Source organism: Myxocyprinus asiaticus, chromosome 37 (assembly GCF_019703515.2).
Source record: "Myxocyprinus asiaticus isolate MX2 ecotype Aquarium Trade chromosome 37, UBuf_Myxa_2, whole genome shotgun sequence".
NCBI lineage: Eukaryota > Metazoa > Chordata > Actinopteri > Cypriniformes > Catostomidae > Myxocyprinus > Myxocyprinus asiaticus.
The window spans coordinates 22,522,606-22,544,030 of record NC_059380.1 but is presented as its reverse complement, the minus strand read 5'-3'; the positions used below and the strand labels follow the sequence as shown (position 1 = coordinate 22,544,030).

Here is a 21,425-nt window from a genome sequence, read left to right as displayed (position 1 = left end):
CCGCCTCTCGTTTTCCCCATTATCTCCGCGATGCGATCCGCTCTGAACAGCTGGAAGCCCGGCAGATGTAACGCGCTGTCCAGAATGGCTTCACTCAGCCAGGTTTCTGTGAAGCACAAGGCAGCAGAGGTTGAAAAGTCCTTGTTTGTGCAGGTGAGGAGATGTAGTTCGTCCGTTTTGTTAGGAAGAGAGCAGAGATTCGCTAATTGAATACTCAGCAGCGCTGTTCGAAATCCGCGCCGACGGAGTTTGACCAGCGCACCGGCTCGTCTTCCTCGTCTGCGTCTCCTGAAAAACAAAGCCACGCCTCCAACTAAAATGTCTAGCAAAACGTCTGAATATTCAAAAACTGGGAAAAGATTGTCTGGTACATGCTGTCGAATGTTCAGCAGTTCGTTTCTGTTAAAACTGACTGGAAAAAGATTACTAAACACCAGACAAACAAACAAAAACTATAAAAGAACTGAGGAACTCCACACCGAGGCAGCTATCCGTGGCGCCATCACCATATGAGTGCGTGTCACGTGCTTCGCTTAAATTCAAAACAATCTGCGCCATCTTCAATCGTGCAACACTTTTTTTTTTTTTTTAATTGAACATTATTATACAGCCTTAACCCGATGTCTCAGATCTTATAGCTTAAAGACCCAACAGAGTTCACCGTTAAATTTTTCTCAGCAGTTTCCATGTTTCTCATAGTCATGTAGATGCAGCATTCGGAGCGGACACGTCCGTAACGATGGGTTTTCCCCATTTATGTGAAAACGATGACAATAAATATTTCATGTTCCTATTAGTGCCAACCCTTCTACATTATGAGGCTGGTATTATTTCTGGTTTGTTCGTTTTAATTCAGAGTTTTTACAAAGTGTGTGGTCTCCCAAAAACTCATGTCCATTTTAGTCACGTCCGTAACGCACATTCATTTCCCGATCTAAACGGGAAGAAAACTCGTTCAGAATGAAAATTTGCTGATGTCTGGACTTTATCTGAAGAGATTTATGATTATACTTACAAATGGTTCTATATACTGGTACTGTTCAAGTTCACGTTTTCACTGAATCTGTCACATCCGTAATGCTGGATTGTTCATTTGCATGTGGTTACTATCAGTGAGTACACAATGGGATGCTTCAATAAACTGGTGCAGAAGAAATAACTGTTATTGGTGAACTACATGTCGCGCACCCACAATAATCTTACATTTAGCCTATGCACTTTTGAAGCACTCTGTTTACACTTAAGCACATCACTGAGGTCACAATGCTTATATGGCGTTGTGCCCTAGACTGGAATGACTCTACCTCCTATTTGTGTATTTATCAATTTTCTTATTATAGGGCTCCCTTAGCATCCACATATCCCCCAGAAATACATCCACTTAGAAGTTTAGACAATTGTTATATGCTATGCATTTTTTGCATCAGTGCTGTTACATAATAAGGAAATGTGCAAATAATTGTAAAACCGGTTAACCACGATTTTTTTTCTCAAACAGTAATCTAACTGTCAAAACCTCACACCGCAGCATCCCTACATTGAATATACTTTTTTATTTATCTGTGCATTAATTTGAACTGTTATTATGTATCGTGTAATGTGTTATAATGAAACTTAACACTTCCCAAACCAACACCCCCCCCCCACACCCCCATTTGGTCCCCCTCAATGTTCAAACCAAATCTACACCATTGCTTGTAGGATATACATTCTTATTAGTAGACTAAGTGTGTTTCTCAGGAATCTAACCCATGACCTTTGCCAGTGCACATGCTACAGGATATATGAGCAAAAAATTCACACAAATCTGCTTAGTGTTTCATTCAACAATTTATTTATTTAATTTCAAACAGTATCATCTCCTCACTTACAAAAAAATCTAAACTAGCTACAAATTTGCCTCTCATTATAATCACATGTAAATGAGCTTGTTATTCGCTGCAAATGTTTGCCAGAAGTTTGCAGCCCTTCACCGGTAGTGGTACCTCTGGGAAACCTTTGGCAACAATGGACAATTTGCCGCAAGATTACTGCAAAGCTCATTTGCATGTGAAAATTATCTGTGCCGAATTTGTGGCGTTTGCAGCGAACTCTCAATTTTTGTAAGGGCAATTTATTCAGTTGAGACAGTAGCAATTTATGGCAATAAACCATATAAATGTAAAAATATATATATATATTATCTAGACTAATATAAAACTAGATGTGCATTCAAACGATGAAGGTTCTGGTGTAAGATATACAGGTGCATCTCAATAAATTAGAATGTCGTGGAAAAGTTCATTTATTTCAGTAATTCAACTCAAATTGTGAAACTCGTGTATTAAATAAATTCAATGCACACAGACTGAAGTAGTTTAAGTCTTTGGTTCTTTTAATTGTGATGATTTTGGCTCACATTTAACAAAAACCCACCAATTCACTATCTCAAAAAATTAGAATGTGGTGACATGCCAATCAGCTAATCAACTCAAAACACCTGCAAAGGTTTCCTGAGCCTTCAAAATGGTCTCTCAGTTTGGTTCACTAGGCTACACAATCATGGGGAAGACTGCTGATCTGACAGTTGTCCAGAAGACAATCATTGACACCCTTCACAAGGAGGGTAAGCCACAAACATTCATTGCCAAAGAAGCTGGCTGTTCACAGAGTGCTGTATCCAAGCATGTTAACAGAAAGTTGAGTGGAAGGAAAAAGTGTGGAAGAAAAAGATGCACAACCAACCGAGAGAACCGCAGCCTTATGAGGATTGTCAAGCAAAATCGATTCAAGAATTTGGGTGAACTTCACAAGGAATGGACTGAGGCTGGAGTCAAGGCATCAAAAGCCACCACACACAGACGTGTCAAGGAATTTGGCTACAGTTGTTGTATTCCTCTTGTTAAGCCACTCCTGAACCACAGACAACGTCAAAGGGGTCTTACCTGGGCTAAGGAGAAGAACTGGACTGCTGCCCAGTGGTCCAAAGTCCTCTTTTCAGATGAGAGCAAGTTTTGTATTTCATTTGGAAACCAAGGTCCTAGAGTCTGGAGGAAGGGTGGAGAAGCTCATAGCCCAAGTTGCTTGAAGTCCAGTGTTAAGTTTCCACAGTCTGTGATGATTTGGGGTGCAATGTCATCTGCTGGTGTTGGTCCATTGTGTTTTTTGAAAACCAAAGTCACTGCACCCGTTTACCAAGAAACTTTGGAGCACTTCATGCTTCCTTCTGCTGACCAGCTTTTTAAAGATGCTGATTTCATTTTCCAGCAGGATTTGGCACCTGCCCACACTGCCCAAAAGCACCAAAAGTTGGTTAAATGACCATGGTGTTGGTGTGCTTGACTGGCCAGCAAACTCACCAGACCTGAACCCCATAGAGAATCTATGGGGTATTGTCAAGAGGAAAATGAGAAACAAGAGACCAAAAAAATGCAGATGAGCTGAAGGCCACTGTCAAAGAAACCTGGGCTTCCATACCACCTCAGCAGTGCCACAAACTGATCACCTCCATGCCATGCCGAATTGAGGCAGTAATTAAAGCAAAAGGAGCCCCTACCAAGTATTGAGTACATATACAGTAAATGAACATACTTTCCAGAAGGCCAACAATTCACTAAAAATGTTTTTTTTATTGGTCTTATGATGTATTCTAATTTGTTGAGATAGTGAATTGGTGGGTTTTTGTTAAATGTGAGCCAAAATCATCACAATTAAAAGAACCAAAGACTTCAACTACTTCAGTCTGTGTGCACTGAATTTATTTAATACACGAGTTTCACAATTTGAGTTGAATTACTGAAATAAATGAACTTTTCCACGACATTCTAATTTATTGAGATGCACCTGTACACATTTCCCTTTGATTTATGGTTCACACTTTTAGATCCATCAAACCTTTACTGAGACAATACATGTCGAACCAGAATCTCTATTAACATATTCTGTCATGTTTTAAGGCCAGTGGTGAGGTGATCATTCTCTATTTCTGATCATCTGCTGTCATTCAAGTCATGGTATTGTTCTCTGTTTCTATACAGACAATAATGCTGTATGATGAACACAACATCAAAAAAGATGGAACAGACACCCAATCCAAACTTTGTTGGATCCCCAAATATAAACTTCCATTTATCTGGAGAAAAACACAAACAAATTAAAACAGAGCAAGATTTAGAGCAAAAATCAAAGTATATACTTTAAGAGATATTTGTGTGGTCTCACCATTGTTATAGGCCTGAAAGAACATCTGAAGCAAACTAAAACTGCCCCCTGTGAAGTCCAGCAGCACATTTCCAATGCTCCATCCCTCTGTGCTCTGCCTGCGGTAGTTCATATAAGCCTGCAATGTTTTATAAATGAACATTATACAATTTGCTGCAAAAGCATATTTAAAGCACTTCAGTTTTAATTCTATCCTGTACTCTGTCTGACTCATTGGAAGCTCTTGCTCAAACCTTCCGTTACAAGCCACAAGTACAAGTATCAGTACAAATTTGTTACCACAATATGGGAAATGGCAAATCACTATTTTTAGTATTGCATCAAAGTCAACTGCACTGGTCTATGATAAGCTATCATTCTTAAAAGGAGTAGATCACCAAACAATGAAAATTCTATCCTATATTATATCTAGCTGAAAACCGTTTCATACGGAAACATTTCATGTTATAGAAGTTTAATGCGTTGTGAAAGCCGTTTAATGTTGTCTTTAAATGTAAAATAAAATTGTGCTGTTGCGATTGGAGATGGAAGGGATATACCTGAGGAATGTATTTCACAAGTGTGACTCCCAGTTTAATATAAGAGAAGTAGTACAGATACTCCAGCCAGGAGATCTTCCGCGCCACAGCAACAAACAGGGAGACAAACGCAAAGGTCCAGCCAATCACTAATAACCCAATGGCCACTTTTGAAACCTTTTGCCCACCTCTCTAAAAAATAAAATAAACGTAAGTACAACAATACAATTTGCTTATCTACAAAATAGGGGTTTATTTCTCCCTCAAAACAGGATAATCACTCAAGTTTCAATATTTAGAAGATATTGTTCCACATTCCTAAATCATGACATGTTAATGTTTACCTCATAGACGGCACACTGGTAGATATAGACGAGAGTGAGAACTACAGCATGAAGACTGAAGAAGACGTCATTGGCGTCGACAGGAATGACCCCATTTGGATCTTTAGTCAAAAACTCCTCCTGTAGACACACCATTTATATAGATCTATTCAGAAAACTATCGGCAAACAATGGCAAGTCTTCTACTTCAGTACAGTTGGTACTAAATTAGTCTTTAAGCTAGTAATAAATTGCATTAGTCTCAAGTCTCAACAGTTTTTGAGACCTATTTTAGACCAGTATTGGTTTTTATAAATCATATTAAAGAAAAAAAGGAGGATTTTTAACAAGAAAAAAAAGAAGGACAGGGCTTGATTTTATCCATATGGATTTGATTGGATCATGAAAAGTCTCTAAATGACAGGTGTTTGGAGGGCAAGGTTGAAAAATACAGAAAGAGGGCTTAGTGACACCACCCAAAAAGTTAATTCAAAGGCGTCTGGCATCTGGAACATGCATTACAAAAGTAAATAGAGTCAATCCTGATTTCAAGTTAACACTTGAGATTAAGAAATCATTTTGCAAGATCAATCCATGAATGATCATTGTGACATTTAACAATAGTGCATTTCAATTGTCTTGCAAAAGATAATCAACAGATTTACAACAAATTAATGTGACATTAAAACTGCAGCTGTGTCAAGTGTTCTCACCTGTATATAAGGCACCCAGAACAAACCAACATTGAACACACTGTAAGCAATGAATCCAGTCAGGTTGAGAGCGAGGAAGTCAAAGTTGAGGCCCACAACACTGTATGACACGAAACATGCACGTAATTCATCGAATCAGCATTTCATTCACTAAAAGTACTTGCTTCTCAAGGAAAATAAGCTTTACCTGCGTCGTTTCCAGTTCTCAATTGCTTGTGGGTAGAACGACACAGACCAGGCCAGGAAGTAAATCCAGCCAATGATTTGGTTGATGATAAAAAGGACGTTGCTTCTGACAATCAAGAATCTGATTCGAGTTTCAAAGCTGAAAAAAACAACAAAAAGTTTTTCTACAAAAACTCTACATCTACAAATCAAAGACAGAACTGTTGTTACAAAGTGCAAGAATGCTGTTGAAACAGCACTGTGGCAGCAGTGGAGTCATTCAGGTTCCTGGGCACTACCATCTCACAGGACCTGAAGTGGGAGACCCACATTGACTCCATTGTGAAAAAGGCCCAGCAGAGGTTGTACTTCCTTCGCCAGCTGAGGAAATTCAACCTGCCACAGGCGCTGCTGATACAGTTCTTCTCAGCAGTCATTGAGTCTATACTCTGCACTTCAATAACTGTCTGGTTTGGTCCAGCTACGAAATCGGATATCAGAAGGAAAGGACAGTTCGGACTGCTGAGAGGATTACTGGTTGCCCTCTGCCCTCCCTTCAAGGACTATACACTTCCAGAGTGAGGAAAAAGGCTGGAAAAATCACTCTAGACCCCACTCACCCTGCCCACTACCTTCTTGAACTGTTGCCTTCTGGCCGACGCTTCAGAGCTCTGAGCACCAGAACAGTCAGGCACAGGAACAGTTTTTTCCCCTCAGGCTATCCATCTCATGAACAGTTAAAACTGCCCCTTTGAGCAATAATTAATAAAAACACATAAATAATTAAACACAGCTTAGTTTTTTTATATTATCCAACGCATCCAACCTCTTCTGCCATTACATTCCCTTGCACTGTATATAACAGATTTGTATTTAGATTTGCACTATATATGTGTATGTGTGTATGTATGTGTATGTGTATATATATATATATATATATATATATTTGTATATTCTATATACTTATTTTCTTTTAAATATTTTATTTAGTTTTTATTCAATTTTTAATTTTTCTTTAAAGTCTTGTTGCTGATTTGTATTGTTGTACACTGGAAGCTCCTGTCACCAAGACAAATTCCTTGTATGTGTAAGCATACATGTCATACAGTGATGTCCCCTCTAGGTGTTATTTTTAGGACATTGCATTTTTCTCATCTCTTAACACACATGTGAGACTTACAGTTAATTAAGGAAATAAATAAACAGAACTGGTTTTGCAAGATACTAATGCAAATTTCACCATCTCTATCTGTAATCCATTTACACATGTGGCTTCATGCCATAACTGACAACAAAAAATAACAACACGGAAATGTGAAATAGATGCCACATCTTATTTGCAGTATGAAGAATGCCCAACTAATAGAAACCTACAGGAGAACATCACTTATGCAATATTTATCAAATGTTGTTTTCAAATGGTGACAGATTAACAAAATCTGGTTTACAACACACCTTTTTATGCGAGTGTCATTGCTGTAAAGGTAAGCTGTCACCTGACCGACCCCCACTGCATGCACTTCAAAAGAGACAGATGTGTTTTCTGCTGGCACGACAACCTGTGCAGGAGAGAGAACACATGTAGTTGCTTAATCTTTGCCTAAATAGAAAAATATTAATGGGATTATTCATCCCATTTACATGAACATTCAAATCATTGTGTTTCTTTAAGCTAATCCTTCATATCTAAAACCCCTCAAGTTATCCTCTTGTGGGCCAAGATTTCCTCCTTTGGGCTACTAACAGTTAAAGGTCTTTAGTCTGCAGGCTAAGAATTGTATAGGAGGATTCAGATTTTATGGGTGGAGTCAATATAAAGTAACTCATAGCCTATAATAGGTATATTTTAGACAGTATGCCAAAGTAGAACTTGAAAGTTTCTTCATTAAAATAGTTCATTAAAACCAAATATTATTATACTAGTAGTTACTGAATATTTATGATGAAAATTACTTGACGAAAAATGTTTTTTATGTTAAGGCTGATGATAACAGACATGATGGTCAATGTTATCAAGTGCATCCCTAGTGTAATATGGATATTAGTACTTTTTCCAATTGTATTACAAATTATTCCAACAAGTATCCATAAAGGAATAAACTATTACAGCTCAATGCAAAAATTGGAGATATCTGAGACTATAACAATCAGAATACGTTACAGTCATCCCTGGTGATAAATGTACATACCTCATTAGGAAGTTGAATTACTGCAGAGACATTTCTTGATTTATATGTGATGTTGAAATAGACTGTTATGGATGCGTTCAACGGTGTACTGTGAAAGAAAACAAATAAGATGAATCGCTTTTGTTGTATCCTTCCTCATTTTGTAAGTCGCTTTGGATAAAAGCATCAGTCAAATGAATAAATGTAAATAAAAGACCACATAAATGATTTCTCTATACATATGACCATCAATTAGATTTAATATTTACTTGGTAACCGCCTGGTACACTAGACCATGTTTTTTGTTTTTGTTTTGTTTTTTATTTTCTCCCCAACTTGGAATGTCCAATTCCCAATGCCCTCATGGTGGCGTAGTGACTCGCCTCAATCCGGTTGGCAGAGGACGAATCTCGGTTGCCTCCGCGTCTGAGACCGTCAATTCGCGCATCTTATCACGTGGCACGTTGAGCGCGTTACTGCAGAGACTTAGCACGTGTGGAGGCTTCGCGCACAACTCACCACGCGCCCCACCGAGAGCGAGAACCACACATTATAGCGACCACGAAGAGGTTACCCCATGTGACTCTACCCTCCCTAGCAACCGGGCTAATTTGGTTGCTTAGGAGACCTGGCTGGAGTCACTCAGCACACCCTGGATTCAAACTCGCGACTCCAGGGTTGGTAGTCAGTGTCTTTAATCACTGAGCTACCCAGGCCCCATTAGACCAGGTGGTTTTAAACTTTTTGATGCCAAGGACCCCCAAATATGATGATCCCCTTGCGGGGACCTCCTTCCTTACATTTACAGGCAGCTATATATTTTCATGGATAAAGACCCATTTTTACTGTGTGAGAAAAATAGCAACAGTTATATTACATGGTCTTTGCTGAATTAATTATTAATTGCATTATATTTTGTCATTTTATTAAAGCAAACCCATATTAAATTACATTAAAATGTTATATAGAATATTTTATGATTTTTATTACATTGACAGTGCATTTTTTTATAGATTAACTTTTAACATTGTTGGTAAAACTGTATATTTAATTAATATCTTGAGGCACCTTTGATTAAAAATTAAACTAAAAACTAAAATATCCGTTCTTCTTTCAAATTTCATTCGGACTCCTGCTGTGCCCCCTTACCTGCAATAGACTAAATAATACACAAATCTTGATTTATCGGCATACCTCAGTGTAATGGTGATGTTTTGTGAAGATTTTTCCTGTAGATCAACTGTTGCTGGAGCTTTGATGGACACTTCTGCATCTACAAACATTGAATATGCAATAATAATATCCATTCTTCATCCTCAATTTGTGATATCATATTTTTGTATGTAAAAACATTGAACTCACCACCAAACCCTGTGCGCGCGCAGACAAACAGCGTTATGAGAAACAATAAAATAGTTTCCTTCATCTTGAGGTTCTGCTAATAAATTACATAAGTAATCATTAATGTTTACAGTTAAGCATGAGTTAACAGAGCTGTCATAACAAAAAAAAAAAAAAAAAAGAGTGAAGGCACTTTCCAGCGCGGCAATTATTATTGGAAAATGAACGCAGATTAATGACAAATGGGCAACAGTCAGTCGATTAGTAATTAACACATAAAGTGTCAAACGAGGAGTGTCATCATGTCTATCAAATGAGGAAAGTGATGTTTATCAGTCTGCAGTTCCGCATGCGAGGTTTTCGATCACATGGCACAGGTCAGCTGACTTGAGTATGAAGACATTGGTCGAGCAGTAGACCGATCGGCGCCTGCCTTGATATTATAGCGGGGTAAAGTTGAGTTTAAATTCGATATTCCTTGGATATTCACCTACGGCGAATTAGGGACCGTCTGAAAACTCCACACAATAAAAGTCACCAAAATGTTATTTTCACATTCTAAAGGCTGTAATAACTTCCAGAGGATAGACGGACTTAATACAGGTGAGATTATTACAGTATGATCTTATGAAGTATATGAGTACAGTAATCAATTATTTTAGAAAAAAAAAAGAATTTCACTAAAATTCACCAAAATGATAATTTCATATTCTAAAGGTTGTAGTAATTTACCAGAGGATTGACTGACTGAGAGAGAAGTAAGTTTGGAGCAGAAGAAATAGAAATAAACCTTGAGTAAATTGTCAGCTTTACACTAAGCTAAAATGCTATTTCTAGCCATTTTACATGCACATGTTACCAGGCACGATCATATTTTTTTTTATCAAGAAAATTAATGTTGGATCATAATAAATTTTTTCTAGTAAGACCTTTGATATTAGGGCAAAAATCTTATTCTTGATAATAATTTTTGTATTGTTTTCCTGTAAAAATATCTAAAAATCCTTAAAACAAGATCAATTTATCTTTATCAGCTTTTGAAATTCTAATTACAGATTATACTGCCAGTAAAACCAATATATTGTCCTAATTTTACAAGTAATCAGTTATATTGCATCAAAAAAAAAAAAATTCAAAAAAGTTTTTTTTTGCACGAGAGTGTGTATTTATATAACCTGCAGCAGTGCTAAATGTATCATATCATGAACAAGATGAATGATCTATCAATGTATGAATCAATCTCAGTCAGAATGCTCCACGCATCATTTTTATTAGTCTATATCCATGTATGTGGTTACAGACAAATGGTATAGAACAGTGAAATCGCTCAAAGAAACTTTTAAGTTCTCCGTCTTGCCTACACTCAACTCCAGTATCTCACATACTCACAGCAGACGGGTGATGTGAACTCCGCTGTCTTCACTCTCATTGGTAGTCGCTTGCGAATGTTGCTCGCCATTTGCATAAAGTTGAAATTTTCTCAACTTTGTCTTGTCACTCTCCACAGTGATTGCCAACGGTCTGTCGCCAAAGGTCACTGCTTAAACCATTGGACAGATTCATAAAAACAACTGACTTAAAGAGTGATTCATTCACCGAACAGACATCACATTTGATTGTAAACAGCTGACAGAAAATACAGGGCATGTGCATTTGATTGTTGAAAAACTGTCAGGGAAAATAAATGTAACATTGTGCCATGATAGAATAACACGCCGAATTGGCTAGTTGACAGCTTTACCCATAAGGTTGATTTTCACCTGCATCTGGCAGGAGTTAATTTCAAACCCTGATTATAAGTATGAGAAATTGACAGGGTGGCGCATGTGGTGGCCATGCCTCATTTTGGGGTGGCCAGTACCACCCCTGGCTACCTCCTAGCACTGCCACTGAGCAGACAGGGGAAAAACATTTCACGCTGTTAAGAGCCCTAACAAAAAATGAGAAGGATATAGCTGCAGGCAGAGCTCCACAAAGGGATGGTAGCTCCAAACCGCCAACAAAGATATAGAGAGCCCCTAATCTAAACCTTTCCCTAACCTTAACCATATGTGGAAGTGTCACCCCCTTTTGACATTGGCCTAACCCCCTTCTGGAGTAACCCGCCTCTTCTGGAGTAACCACACCCTCCTTTGTAGATTTCGTACCCATTTGGAGATCTCCAGAGTTCGGAGTGTAGTTACAGCATCTACTAGCAGTGGATAACTGTTGAAACTAACCATTGAAACCTTGACCCCTTGGTTGAGTCTATAAATGTTTCCCTTTTAAAGGGTTAGTTCACCCAAAAATGAAAATTATCTCATCATTTACTCACCCTCATGCCATCCAAGATGTGTACGACTTTCCTTCATTTGCTGAACACAAACGAAGATTTTTGGAAGAATTTCTTAGCTCTGTAGGTCCACACAATGTAAGTCAATGGGTGCCAAAATTTATAAGCTCCAAAATCCAAATTAGGGCAACATAAAAGTAATCCAGATGACACTGGTGGTTAAATCCATATTTTCAGAGGCTAAATTATAGGTGTGTGTGAGAAGCAGCTCAATATTTAAGTCTCTTTTTACTATAAATACTCCTCCCTGCTCAGTTAATCGCCACTTCACTTTCACTTTCCCATCTTTCCTCTTCTGTTTTTGGTGATTCACATTCTTTGTGCATATTGCCGCCTACTGGGCAGGGTGAAGAATTTATGATAAAAAATGACTTAATAATTTGATGTGTTTCTCACCCACACCTGTCTTAATAATTGTCTAAAGATATGGATTTAACCACTGGATTCATATGGATTACTTTCATGACACAGAGTCCCTGGTATTAAATTTAATGGAAAGAACTGGAACGCCCAATATGGCGGATGTAGAAAAAGAAGTTCCAACTTACAGGTAAACGAGCTAATTACCTTTTAGATATAGACATTACAAACAACTTGAGAACATGCATGCACTTTAGCTGGACCAGCCTGAAAAAGTGTCTTTCCCTATTCTAGTATATAGGAACTGTACTTTTATACCACTTCTATCCATAGACAATAGCTGCCCAGTAGCGTTCCCAAGATGGCCACAGAGTGGACTGACTTGCCTTGAAAGGGACTTTGATTTACCCCCAGAAGACAACAATGACAAGTTTTTCATGTTTATTCTGACACTTTCAGTTCTGCTAACTTTTTACAATAAACCACTAGGAACATTACTCTCGGACAATGGAGCTCATACGTGCCAAGCCAACACGCCCACTCATTTTAGCCACTGGGGGCAGTGTTTCACATTTCGGTAAGAACAGACCGATTTTAGCTAAAGAAAAGTCAACCTACTGTTTCCGATTTCACTGTGAGATCAGTCTGCCGGCTTGACGGCTGTCTTTTCAAATCCTCCCTCGACTGCAATGGCAAATCTCACCGATCGGTAAGGCAAGGCACAGTTGAACTCAAACCTAAAATATTTTCAATATTGTGGGAATGTAACTGCACACAAAAAAATACATGTAATTACTCTTCTTTCACTTTTTAACACTTTTATATTTAGCGATATAGCTAGACATTTAGACTATTTTTCACTGAATTGAAAAGTCCAGCAATAGGTCAATACTGTACAACATAGCATTAATAATATGGGCCTATGGTAATATAATATTTAATTCTTAAAGAATCCTATATACAAAAAGCATATTGAGGCCAATGAAGGTTCATCACAGTTAAGATATGTGAGCGTGAAGGGATTACAAATGTGAACATTTTAAACAGAAGGTCTCCTTATGTTGTCTGGGCAAAAGAAATGAGAGGTAAAACCAATGCACATAACTATATTTCAGAATATCTCGTATGAAGTGAATTGCTAAGAATGGCTAGTGATAAGTTAAGAACAATTGAACAAGTTGAGTTAATACTAAAAACATGAACATAATTACAAATAAATGTTTACAAAAATTTTAAATGTAATTATTATTTTTTTTATATTTAAATAAATATATATATATATATATATATATATATATATATATATATATATATATATATATATATATATAAACAGAAAAGACTATTTTGGTTACATTTATAAACTGTGAGTAAAGCAGTAGAATAACATTTGTAATTAAAGAGAAATCACTAGTAGGTAATAAATAATATTTAATTGCCTGAGAGACAGCAACAAAAAAGTTACAAAAGATCTGCTTGATTGAGCAAACAAATTCAAGAGTGGTCCATATGGGACCATTCAACATTCCAACCATCAGTGTTTCTGGGAAACGTGAAGTGCTGCTCCCAGAGGCTGAAGTGTCCTCTATAAATTAAGTTTGAGGGCAACATCCTGCATCACATAAGGCAACAGATTCACTTAGTTTTACATAGCTAGTGGTTCCTTGGATTCTTCAACGAAACCTAACAACCACTTTGTTGCCTTCAAGTCTTTCAAGTCTGAACCTGGTAATCACTCCACGTGACCCAGTAGATATAAGTGGCTGGACTAGAGTGTGTGGCAAGCAAAACAGTGTCTAGTTGCAGAATTCCAGGTTGAAAGGACATATAACAAGTGAGCTGCACCAATCCAAGGATTAGATCACCATGGCCTGGCCAGATGTCTGGGTGCAGGAGAATTTGTAAATATGAAATTCCAGTACATGTAGCAGAATGGAGCTGTTGGCACTGTATGAACTGTTGCCAGTCTAATTGGTAAAAAGTAAGGAATGCCTGGCTGAGCATGATGAGAGAGAAGATCGCTGATTGTTATCTGCCTGTCATCCATGACAAGAGCGAAGACATCTACACCTCCCTTTTGAGAAAACGCCAAAATTCTGCAGTTTAGATGAGATTCGGGTTTGTGAAAACCATAACAACCCAGCTCTTAAGGTTACAAAGAGCAAATTCTGGGAATTTGGCATAGTGGCATTATATTAATAGATTTTAACAGTGTATAGTGACCCAACAGCACTGCATTTATTTTGTTTGATAGTTGAAAAAAACTAATATGAACTCACAATTTTCATGTTTTTCTTGAGAAAATAAGTTTGTCTACACTCTAGTCATTATATTTGTATAGCACTTTTCACAATACACAAAGTTTCAAAGCAGCTTTATAGAAAATCATGCCTTGTTGTTTGAAAGCCCCCTGTGAACAAGCTGAAGTGAATATAGCAAGGAAAAAAAACTCCTTTCGATGTTATTTAGTGGTGGAAAAAAAAAAAAAACTTGTGAGGAACCTGACCTCTGGTTTTACGATATATGTACGTAATCCAATATTATTTAGAGGCTTAAGCAAAAATCGCTCAGCACACGTAATGGTTTTTGCCCTCTTCCCCCTGTTTCACTTTGCATGTCAATTTTACCGCCATTATTACTGGCTCATAATATGTGCACAAGTGATGTTCTCAAAGCTGTTTACATTCTGAAGTCAAAAGCAGATAATTATAAGTTTCATGTAATTGTGGGTTTCTCACATTGTCGGTTGTTTGAATAAGCTGTTTTTTGAAAGTTATGACTCATAACTTATGAGCAGTGTTGTGGGTAATGCGATAAATGTAACGCACATTATGTAATCAGATTACTTTTTTTGAGTAACGAGTAAAGTAACGCAATATTTTTTATTTTAGACCATAATATCTGAGTTACTTTTTAAATAAAGTAACGCGTTGCTTTTGTACACCCCTACTGTCCCTGTATTGTGAGAAATCAGGAGTAAAAGTGTGCAAACTTTGCGGGGGAGACGTAGTGCATGATGGGCATTGTAGTTCTATAGAGTGTGAGGCCAGAGACTATTTAGCAAGACGAGTCCCTTATATTTAAATGAATGGGAGAAATTGGAACACCCAACCAAGAAGCTCTAGCACCCAACAGTCAATAGATGTAGAAAGGAAGTCCCGCCTTGTAGGTAAAAGGGCCAATCACCTTTTAGATACAGACATCGCCTGTCAATCAACTCGCTAACGCATATACGCATTTCGTGTTTTAGAGTAATATGAGGTCAACATTCAAAATGCGGTTGATTCATGTGTTAATACACACTGCATTAAAAAATCAGCAAACGCGTTTAGGCAGAGGGATTATAAGACTAGTCTTCCACTGGCTATGACATGATACACAGGGTAAAATACTCACTAAGTTCACTGACTTATGCAGCTGAACTGCTCCGTGTTACAGCTCCCTGTAACTGGGAGAATGGGATGAGAAAAGCTGACTCTGGATCTGTGGCTCCGAGCAAACTTCTACATCGATTGTGTATGCGGAGAAAATGTCTTAGTTTCTAAAAATATTCTACATTTTTGTTTTATAATAAACAAGTAGTTTGATTAATGAAACAAACTGTTTTTTTGACATTTTGTAGCATTAAAAATGATTCCATTCAAGTTGTATCAAAATGCGCCTTTGTTGTGGAATATGTACGCACCGTGGATCAATTCAAAACAAGTGTGCACTGAGATGACTTAAGTGAAAAATATTTATTTATTCATCAGACTTATTCCTTGAACATGTTAGACTGGCATTCCCCACTGAATTTTATCCTGACTTCTGAAGAACATCTTAAGTTGACTCTGACATTATCGATGGGCACAGCACATGATGACATATATGATGCAGATTCAAGTGTTGGACTTTGCTGCTTTAGGTAAGACAGTGGTTATTCTTCATTATTCATATTGGCTGCCATGTTGTTGGAAAAGCAAATCATGCATATTCATGTTATTGATTCTTTATTATAAATATGACAAGAAGACCTACTTTCTAAATATCTGTTTGTTTACTGTTGTTTGACATAAGTGCTGTACAGTAGCTAGTGTGACCTGTAATGTCTCTTGTATGGAATGCATAGCATAGCAGAAGAGAAAGTGGCTGTAAGAAAAAAGTAACAAAAAAGTAACGCAGACATAAAGTAATGCTTTACTTTCCATAAAAATATGTTTTTAATTAATTAAGTTACTTTTTTTTAAGGAGTAATGCAATATTCTAACGAGTTACTTTTAAAAGTTACGTTATCCAACACTGCTTTTGAGCATCTTGCTGTGCATGTTATACTCTGTGTCGGCTAGGAAAGTTTAAACTTACTGCTGCTTTTTCTGCCTCACAAATCCACCGATTTGCGCATAAATAAAACAACATGTTTGATGTACTATAGCACCAGGACATGACACCGTTGTTTGGCAAATTCGACAAGCTGTACCGCTACAGTACAATCTACTAGGTGCAGGGGCGGACTGGCCGACGGGAGCACCGAGTGATTTCCCAGTGGGCAGCTGGGTAATTTGTCCTAATGGCGATATAGGCAGCCGCCCTGAGCTCCAACATGCTCGCGAGGACCCCACTGCAGATTGAATATTCAAAAACTCTGTAAGGTAAAGCCAATATAATGGCTTTTATTTTGAAAAACTGAAATGACTTTTATTTTTAAATTACTTACACATCATAGTGCATTGCCTTATATGCGCAATAACTCCACACCACACGTGGTCCTCATTATTTGACATACAAATCACAATTATAACCAAAGACAACATATTAAGTATAAGATGAGCTCTGAATAATCACAAAATACAAATAACTGCAAGTTACAACAAATACAATAACTGCAGCGTATATAAAATAGGCAAACTGTAATGCTATAAGCAGTACATAGTCATTTGCATAAATTATTCATACCGCATGGAGCTGAACTGAGGCTTGCTGAATAATGCTCACGCCTGATAAACATGCAGACAAAGCCTAACTCATGAAAAATATTACTTTGTGGCTATTTGAGTCTTTGAGGCATACTTTGTTTAAAGGATAGCAGTAACAGTGCTTGTCAAAGCATTGGGCTTTTCACTTTTTCTCAAGAATAATATGAGGAAGGAGTTAAAACATTGCAGATATAAAAATGCAACAAACTCACATAGAGTGAAAATATGAGCAATTAATCTGCAAAATATCTGCAAAGTTCTACACTTATATATATTATACACACTTATATATTTATATTTGTATATTTATATATGTACATATTCTTGCCAAATTTGTTTTCATTGATTTAAAAAAAAAAAAAAAAAAAAACGTTTACACATGGAAGTAATTGACACGAAATTTTAAGCATTGTCATCAATGTCCTGCTGTGTGACACTTTCTTCATCTAACTATTTTAAACAACATTTTATGATCTTGTATAGCTACTGGTGTATATATACATATATATGTAATATATTATTATTATACTTGTTGTTTCCACAACCTCATATTAACTAAGACAAGTTTATTTCACTTCTAGATAAAAGCTGAAAGGTGATTAAGATTTTTAAAAACTTTGAAGAAATGCTGACTTGTCACAGCACCTAAAATACACATTTTCCCTTGTACGTTCATGTACATTTTAACCTAACATCTGTATGTTGGGAAAAAAAATTTCAGACATGTTATTTGTCTGATCTAAAGTTCTTATTTTTAGTGCTTTCTCTAAAAAGTCCACTCATCACATTTACAGTGTTTTTTTATGTTTTAAAGTTAAGAAAATTTTTGCACTGGTGGGGCCCGTTGACATGGCTAGCAGTCAATATAATTATTATTATTTTTTTTTCAACACAAAAATTTGAAATTGAGCCGGAAAATGAAATCAATGAGCCTGTGCGTTATGGTGTGGTGTGTTGCAGGCCGGGTTTGGTGAGCCGCTCTGGGCCAGAAAGTCCAGGGCCATTTAGTCCCAGTCCGCTCCTGACTAGAAGTTTGCCATCTATCTTCCTGCCTATGTCCTGGAAGTGTGTTGCTCTGTTTTCCTATGAGCACTCAGTGCCACCTCTCCAGGGAGGAGACTGTTCCACAGCTCTCAATATTGCGGTGATTGGTTTTAATTACACTATAATGTGTTTGTTTATGTATTGTAAGATACATATGGTATTCTATAGTGAGCGTTGTATCATATGATACAATACAATACGATATATTTTACACCTCTAATTTCTAAGTGTGGCTAATACGTGTGTCCAAAAACGTTTGATGGTCACTGTATGTACTGTATACTGTAACAGATCAGTTTGATGTTTGTGCGACTGAGTTTTAAATTCTGAAATTTCATCTATTCTGAGGCATCCATAAGAGAAGCAGAGATTTCTTATCACAAACAGATAACATGCACCACTGGACAGTTTAAAAGAATGATCAATGAAGAACTGCTTGAGAACTTTACTGCACAATGATTGATTTTTTTTCTTTCCATTTTTATTGGCACACAGAGCCTAAAAAGTACTAATGCAGATGCTTAGAGGGGAAGAGTATCTGGCAAGGATGTTGTATTGTGCAATAAAGGCGGTCAAGCAGGGGTGAGCAGTGGGGGCTGTAAAAGACTCCAGACCCACTGATTCCATCCCCCATGCAAAAACATCTCCCAGCTGACCAAATGTAGTGGTTTGAGACATTATATGCTACTGCAAGCAACCTGTTTATATTTGTAGTGCAGGAACTCTTAGATGCTATGTGTCAAAACATAACAGTACATCCATCAAAAGGATCCACTTTCATTTTAACATCGTCGAGTGATACCTATTGTAAAATCTAGGCGAAATGTGAGGGGGGCGTGGTGAAGTCTCAGGTTTTGTCACTATAAAAAGTGTTAACGGAACAGAGGAAGGGAAAAGAACAGCTTTCACTGTCAAGAAAGCCATTATTCTTCTGAGCACATCTGAGGTAAAGATCAGACCAGCAGTCAAGCCGCTATTCAGCACAGTCACCATAGCCACCTGTTCTTTTAGTTAGTGGAATACAACTTAATGCATATAATTAAATTAAAATTGCTCATGCTAAACATTTCACACTCTTTTAATGCAGGTTAAATGGAAATGCAACATTCAGCCATGAAGTTTCAAATTCTGTTCTTTCTCCTGCTGTTGTCTTTCATGTATCCAAGTGTGGCACAAGGTAAGAATTTGTTTCTTAAGTGGGAACACTCATTTCATCGCATTGAAATATAAATATTTTTATATTTAAAATTGTAAAATTAAAATTTGGTAATATTAAAGCATCGACATAAACATTTCACAGCTGAGGTCATCACTGATCAAATTCTAGAACATCTCAGCATATTTATTATCCGGTCAAAAGCATTACACTGTAAAGCCTGTTAAAGTGTTTGACGAGTAATGTCATAAATTGATAACTGACTGATGCAGCATGCATGCATGGCGCGGTGATTTGATACATCAAATGACCATACGGCACAACAATACTGAGATAGACAGACAGATAGACACCCTAAATAAATATTCAGATGTTATTTAGATTTTTTTTTTTTTCCTCAGGTTCCTATGAAAACTGCTGTTTAAAGTACATTACGGGAGCGAGGAAGTCCGTTCGAAAAAATATTGTGAGTTACAGAGTGCAGGAAACAGATGGAGGATGTAACATTCCTGCTATTGTGTGAGTATTGCTTAATATACATCAAACATTATATTAAAACACATACTGTAAATGCAATTGTTTGGTAAGCTGGAACTGACGTTCCCAATTTTGTCTTATGCTGTTCCGCCATAATTACAAAATACAGCATAATGTTTTAGTAGTCTTGTTATTATTATTACTTCATGCATTCATGGCACACTTTTAATTTCTAATGTTTCTGTAAACTTTTTTTCCTCTCAATGTTTTTCCATTCAGATTCAAGCTGAAGAGATCAAAGACACTCTGTGCTGATCCTAGACAAACCTGGGTACAACATCTGATGCAGAAAATAGATGACAGAAAAACTACATAGGGAGTGCATTTCAGAGACAGCTTTGTCATTGACTCTAATCTAGTTTGTGCAGAGCTAAAGGATCAAGCCAATACAGACTGAACTGTTGTATATTTTATGCAAAAAAACAACAGTGTATAACAGCAAACAGAACTGTAACAGTGATATGTAGCTTATTCCACTATCAATCCTGCTGATTCATAATTTCTACATCAGTCTATGATTACCTTCATGTAGAGGTCCATAATGAACTGTATTATATGGTTCGCTTGTCTTCTGTTCAGTGTATAAGAACAATGTGAATGTACAAACTGTGAATGTCTATTCTAGATGTCTTCATGTCCCACCATGGATGGGCACATGGTCTTTTATTACATTTTCCCTTTTTTTACTTTTCATTTAGCTATAACCTGTGAACCGCATAGCCTACATACATAAAAGTGTGTGTATGTGTGGGTAAGAGTGCTGTACATAAACATTCAATGAATCTGTTTTACTATAATAAAGTGCTGTAATTGTACATTTAAATTGTTACATCTTCTTTTGTGTGATTTGTTATATCTTTCGGGTGTTAAATTCACTTCAATTTTCACGGCACTAAATGAGCATCCAAAATCCATCCCCTAATGAATACATTTAAAAAAAAAATTTTTTTGGTCGACCCAAAAAAGTAAACACTGCAGATATTAATAGATATACACAGATATTAATATATATTAATTGCTTAATGTTTTAGAAAATGAGAAAAACTTCAGCTCAACAATAAGCTCAACTGTGTAATCTTATCTCATCTCAAGCACAGTTGCTCCCTGTCAGGGCCTCAATGCAATGAAAATATCTGTACATTTTTTCCCATTTGGTTCCATGCCATTGAGCACGAGTTTGTTCTTGCTTGAGTTTTTCACGATTGATTGAGGGGATTCTTATCTTTGCATCTTTCACATGCCAGTATTCACTGTGAGGTGCGACAGGAGATGCCTAAACTTGCTGATGGAAGATGAATAACTAAGTTGTGTTTCTATTCCGATTCATGCCAAATAGCTGTGACGAAAGCTCTGTATTCAAACCTGTCATCACATCCATTTAATCTTGCTGTGTGGGTATAAACCTTACTTGATGAGAGAATATCTAAATATGTGTTTCAAGCATTGGAGGTCTGCTTCAATGGTGACTGAAAGTCAGTTCATACCTGACCGTATCACTGTGTGACAATTATAAATAGAGTTGCCACTTTTGAAGTTTTAAAATAAGGGACACTTAAATGGGGGAGGGGATCAGCAATAAATGCGTTAAGAGTTAATATGCGTTATTAATAAAAATT

General features: G+C 37.0%; 2 protein-coding genes across 2 annotated transcripts; one reads left to right on the top strand and one right to left on the bottom strand.

Moving 5' to 3' along the window:
• Positions 1–1,811: 1,811 nt before the first annotated feature.
• Positions 1,812–9,739, bottom strand: LOC127427664 (cystinosin-like). The gene is made up of 10 exons (XM_051675378.1): positions 9,450–9,739; positions 9,282–9,360; positions 8,109–8,196; positions 7,375–7,478; positions 5,942–6,079; positions 5,755–5,854; positions 5,063–5,182; positions 4,740–4,910; positions 4,201–4,318; positions 1,812–4,111 (listed from the first exon to the last, which is right to left on the bottom strand). Exons 1-10 carry the CDS (start codon positions 9,511–9,513, stop codon positions 3,969–3,971), a joined length of 1,125 nt encoding a protein of 374 aa, XP_051531338.1. The 5' UTR covers positions 9,514–9,739; the 3' UTR covers positions 1,812–3,968.
• A 9,097-nt stretch (positions 9,740–18,836) lies between these two features.
• On the top strand, positions 18,837–20,624 carry LOC127427695 (C-C motif chemokine 21-like). Its single transcript, XM_051675437.1, has 4 exons — positions 18,837–19,062; positions 19,204–19,293; positions 19,674–19,791; positions 20,029–20,624. The coding sequence occupies exons 2-4, from the start codon at positions 19,209–19,211 to the stop codon at positions 20,123–20,125; spliced, it is 300 nt and encodes a 99-aa protein (XP_051531397.1). The 5' UTR covers positions 18,837–19,062; positions 19,204–19,208; the 3' UTR covers positions 20,126–20,624.
• Positions 20,625–21,425: the final 801 nt, after the last annotated feature.

Coding starts and splice junctions, on each gene's coding strand:
- LOC127427664 (XM_051675378.1), bottom strand. CDS start 9,513: ATGAAGGAAACTATTTTATTGTTTCTCATAACGCTGTTTGTCTGCGCG. Junction 9,361..9,449: donor CGCGCGCACAGGGTTTGGTG/GTGAGTTCAATG, acceptor CAATGTTTGTAG/ATGCAGAAGTGTCCATCAAA. Junction 5,183..5,754: donor TCTGGGTGCCTTATATACAG/GTGAGAACACTT, acceptor GTGTGTCTACAG/GAGGAGTTTTTGACTAAAGA.
- LOC127427695 (XM_051675437.1), top strand. CDS start 19,209: ATGGAAATGCAACATTCAGCCATGAAGTTTCAAATTCTGTTCTTTCTC. Junction 19,294..19,673: donor GTATCCAAGTGTGGCACAAG/GTAAGAATTTGT, acceptor TTTTTTCCTCAG/GTTCCTATGAAAACTGCTGT. Junction 19,792..20,028: donor TGTAACATTCCTGCTATTGT/GTGAGTATTGCT, acceptor TTTTCCATTCAG/ATTCAAGCTGAAGAGATCAA.